We start from the raw sequence: 3,863 nt of genomic DNA on the forward strand, positions 1-3,863 counted from the left end.
GGGGGGGCGGGGGCCGGCGCCGTGGCTGGCCAGGGCTGCCCGGTGGGGGCCAAAGTCACGCCATGAGCCGGGGGCCTCTCAGGACACCCTCCAGGTGTCCTGTGTGTCGCCGGCCTGACGAGGGCAGGGGTGCGTCTGTGTCTGTGTGTCTGTGTGTCTGTGTGTCTGTGTGTGTGGCGTGTGTGGCGTGTGTGGCGTGTGTGGCGTGTGTGGCGTGTGTGGCGTGTGCCGCACAGGTCTCTGGGGCGGGGCCTGGGCACCCCGCCAGTCATTCGGGCGGCCGGGTTTCGGGGGAGCCCTGCATCTGGGGAGGTGTGCCTGGAAACAAGGCCATGCCGTTCGACCGGGCCTCGGTCGGCTGTTGCCACAGGGCAGAGTGGGGAGCATGCGGGGCCACCGGTCTGACGTCGCCCCCGCGTCCCCAGGCCGTTGGACTGGGTGAAATTAGCTATTCGCCCCTCTCTGTGTCTCTCTCTCCCTCGGTGTGCATCAAAGTGTGCTCGCGTGTATGCCCGTGTGTGTGCCCGTGTGCCCGTGTGTATGTGCATGTGTGTGTGAGCGATGCGGGCACGGCTCCGTGTCGGACACGCTTGCCGCCCCCAGCGCAGAGAGCAGCCCCCTTTTTGGGCGACCAGCATGGGCGGCACTGGCGCCCCGTGCCGCAGCACCTCCTGTTTGTGTCTCTGCCTCTCCCCCCTGACCCCAGATAGGATCCACCACCACCATGTTCGGCCTTACTGTCCGCTCGACTGCCGCTCTGCGCCAGGCCAACTTCCGCGCCTTCTCGTCTCAGGTTCGTTGGAGCTCGCATATCGCAATGCCTCGCGCGCGCGCGCGCGCACGGGGCGGCGACCCGCCCGACGCATGTGTCTGCTTGCTAACCTTTCCCCATCCTCCCCCCCCCCCCCTGCCGGTCGGCCTGCAGATCAGCTCCCTGAAGGAGCGCGTTGCTGAGCTCATCCCTGCCAAGCAGGCCGAGATCAAGGAGTTCCGCGATGCCCACAAGAACACCGTCGTTGGCTCGGTCACCGTCGACCAGGTGCGCTGCTCCTCCCCCTGCCCAATCCTCCTTTGGCCCCCTCGGCCCGCACTCCGGCCGGCCCTCCTCCGCTCGTGGGTCCTCTTTCTGAGCGTGGCTAACCACCTCTTGCGCGGGCCTTCCTCCCCACAAATAGATCTACGGTGGTATGCGTGACATCCGTGGCCTCATCTGCGAGACCTCTCTCCTCGACGCTCAGGAGGGTATTCGCTTCCGCGGCATGTCCATCCCCGAGGCCCAGGCTGCCCTGCCCAAGGCCCCCGGTGGTGAGGAGCCCCTGCCCGAGGGCATCTGGTGGCTGCTCCTGACCGGCGAGGTCCCGACCGCCGAGCAGGTCAAGCAGTGCGTGCCCTGTCGCCTCCCTTTGCTGCCCATGCCACCCGGTCTTCCATGCCCTGCGCCATTTTGTTCCCTGCTCACCATCCTCCCTTTCTCCCCCCCCCCTCCCCCCGCACGGCCAGGGTCTCCGCCGAGTGGGCTGCCCGCTCCACCCTCCCCAAGCATGTGTCCGACATGATCGACTCCATGCCCAAGACCGTGCACCCGATGTCCCAGCTGTCGGCCGCCGTCACCCTCATGAACTCCGACTCCTCCTTCGCCGATGCCTACAACCGTGGTGTCAACAAGCGCGAGCTCTGGAAGTATGCCTACGATGACTCCGTCGATCTGCTGGCCCGCCTGCCGGTTGCCGCCGCCAAGATCTACCGCAACCTCTACCATGACGGCAAGCTCGGCGCCGAGGTCGACGCCAACCTCGACTGGTCGGCCAACTTCGCCCGCATGCTCGGCTTCAACACCCCGGAGTTCGATGAGCTCATGCGTCTGTACCTGACCATCCACTGTGCCCACGAGGGTGGCAACGTTTCGGCCCACTCCACCCACCTGGTTGGCTCGGCCCTGTCCGACCCGTACCTGTCCTTCGCCGCCGGTCTCAACGGCCTGGCTGGCCCGCTCCATGGCCTCGCCAACCAGGAGGTCCTCCGCTGGATCACCGCCCTCAAGGACGAGATTGGCACCTACGAGCCCACCGACGAGCAGCTCACCGAGTTCCTCTGGAACACCCTCAAGGGTGGCCGCGTTGTCCCGGGCTACGGTCATGCCGTCCTCCGCAAGACCGACCCGCGCTACACCTGCCAGCGCGAGTTCGCCCTCAAGCACCTGCCCGACGACCCGCTCTTCAAGCTGACCAGCCAGCTGTACCGCATCGTCCCTGACGTCCTGACCCAGCACGGCAAGACCAAGAACCCCTGGCCCAACGTCGATGCCCACTCCGGTGTGCTGCTGACCGTGCGTGCTACTTCCTTCCCCCCCCCCCCGCCTCCGCCCTTTCGCGCGCCGCGCCCTGGCCGGCACACTTCTTGGGGTGTCCTTGTTGTTGTTGCCATGTGCATGCGCATGCCGCTGCGTCCCTTCTTAGGAGAAGATCCCCCCCCCCCTCCCCCCCTCCCGCCGCGCGCCCCGTCTCTGACCTCTCTTCCACGCTGGCTCTCATGCCTTTTCCCTCCCCCTCCATCGCCCACGCCATTGCCGCGCGCGGCTCACAGCACTACAACCTCACCGAGATGAACTACTACACTGTTCTGTTCGGTGTTTCCCGCGCCATTGGCTGCCTGGCTGACCTGGTCTGGTCTCGTGCCCTCATGTTCCCCCTGGAGCGCCCCAAGTCCGAGACCACCGAGTCCCTCAAGGCCATCGTCGCTGGCAAGGCCGAGTAAGGAGGCACTTTGATGTTGTGTCGCCGCACGCGCGTGTGTGTACATGTGTGTCCTTTCACCTCGCCCCTTGCGGTGTGTGCGTTCGTGGTCCCTCTCTGGCGCGCGACGCACGTCGGTGTGCTGTCTTGTGGTGGTGTGCGATGGCGCTCGTGTCGCCACTGTACAATGCAATCGTCGCTACGAGATGTGTTCCTCCTTTTGCCGTTTGTCACTTTCGGGGACGCGCCTGGGCGTGCGCCCACAAGCATCCGTATCCCGGGGTTGTTGTCTCTCTTGAGCGAGGCAGAGGGAGAGCGAGAGAGAGCGCGAGGGGGGGGGAGAGAGCATTGTAGGTGGCACGCGAGGGGCAGGGGGGGAGGAGAGGGCGATTGGCCAGAGCAAGCGGACGGCGCGAAACCAAGCCACCCAGCACCAGGACGGCCTCGGGGGGCCGGAGGGCGGAGGGCGGGCCGTCCCCAAGGCGTCAGCGAGAGCCCGGACACAGGTGCGCGGCGTCACATCTGGGCCGAGCGGAGGCACGCCGCCAGCCCGGGGAGCCCCCTCTCCTGATCGCCGGGCATTTTCTTGGCACCCAGGGAGGAGACGCCAGTTCGGTGGCCACGTGTGGCAGGATCACATGGACAAGAGAGGCATGTAGTGGAATCCCCATGTAAACGATAGATGAAGCAACACGTGAGTGAATTGCCACACGTGTTACATCGCGGGAAAGATAGCATCCCAGAACAGCATTCCCCGGAGAGGAATGCGGGGTAGAACAACAGCCAGGTGGCCGCCGAGGCCGAGCGGCATAAACGCTCGACCGAGGACGGAGATACGCGGGTGGGCGGGCCCAGCCGCGGGGTTCTCAGTTCCAACCCCTGACCGAGCCCAAAGGTCAAAAAGGGGGACTCTCGTTGAGAGCCTCCTGAGAGCGAAAGCCTTAGCAGCTGTGTGTCGAAGAGTATACGGAAGTATAGCCGAAGCACCAGTTAGGCCGACGAACACCTGTTCTAAGGCTTCCTCTCGAACCCTTTTTAACATCCGAGTTCCTTTCTATTTTCGCTTGCCACTAACTCGTCTCAAGCCGAGTTACTGACTCATCTGGTAACAGACGACCGTGAACCGCTGGT

The 3,863-nt window shown here is 65.1% G+C and overlaps 1 protein-coding gene across 1 annotated transcript; it reads left to right on the plus strand.

Annotated features, from left to right (window-relative positions):
- Nucleotides 1–657: 657 nt before the first annotated feature.
- Nucleotides 658–2,934, plus strand: H696_00542 (citrate synthase, mitochondrial). The gene is made up of 5 exons (XM_009494416.1): nt 658–793; nt 926–1,039; nt 1,176–1,381; nt 1,501–2,326; nt 2,584–2,934. The coding sequence occupies exons 1-5, from the start codon at nt 725–727 to the stop codon at nt 2,752–2,754; spliced, it is 1,386 nt and encodes a 461-aa protein (XP_009492691.1). The 5' UTR covers nt 658–724; the 3' UTR covers nt 2,755–2,934.
- Nucleotides 2,935–3,863: the final 929 nt, after the last annotated feature.

This window comes from Fonticula alba (genome assembly GCF_000388065.1).
Source record: "Fonticula alba strain ATCC 38817 unplaced genomic scaffold supercont2.1, whole genome shotgun sequence".
Lineage (NCBI taxonomy): Eukaryota > Rotosphaerida > Fonticulaceae > Fonticula > Fonticula alba.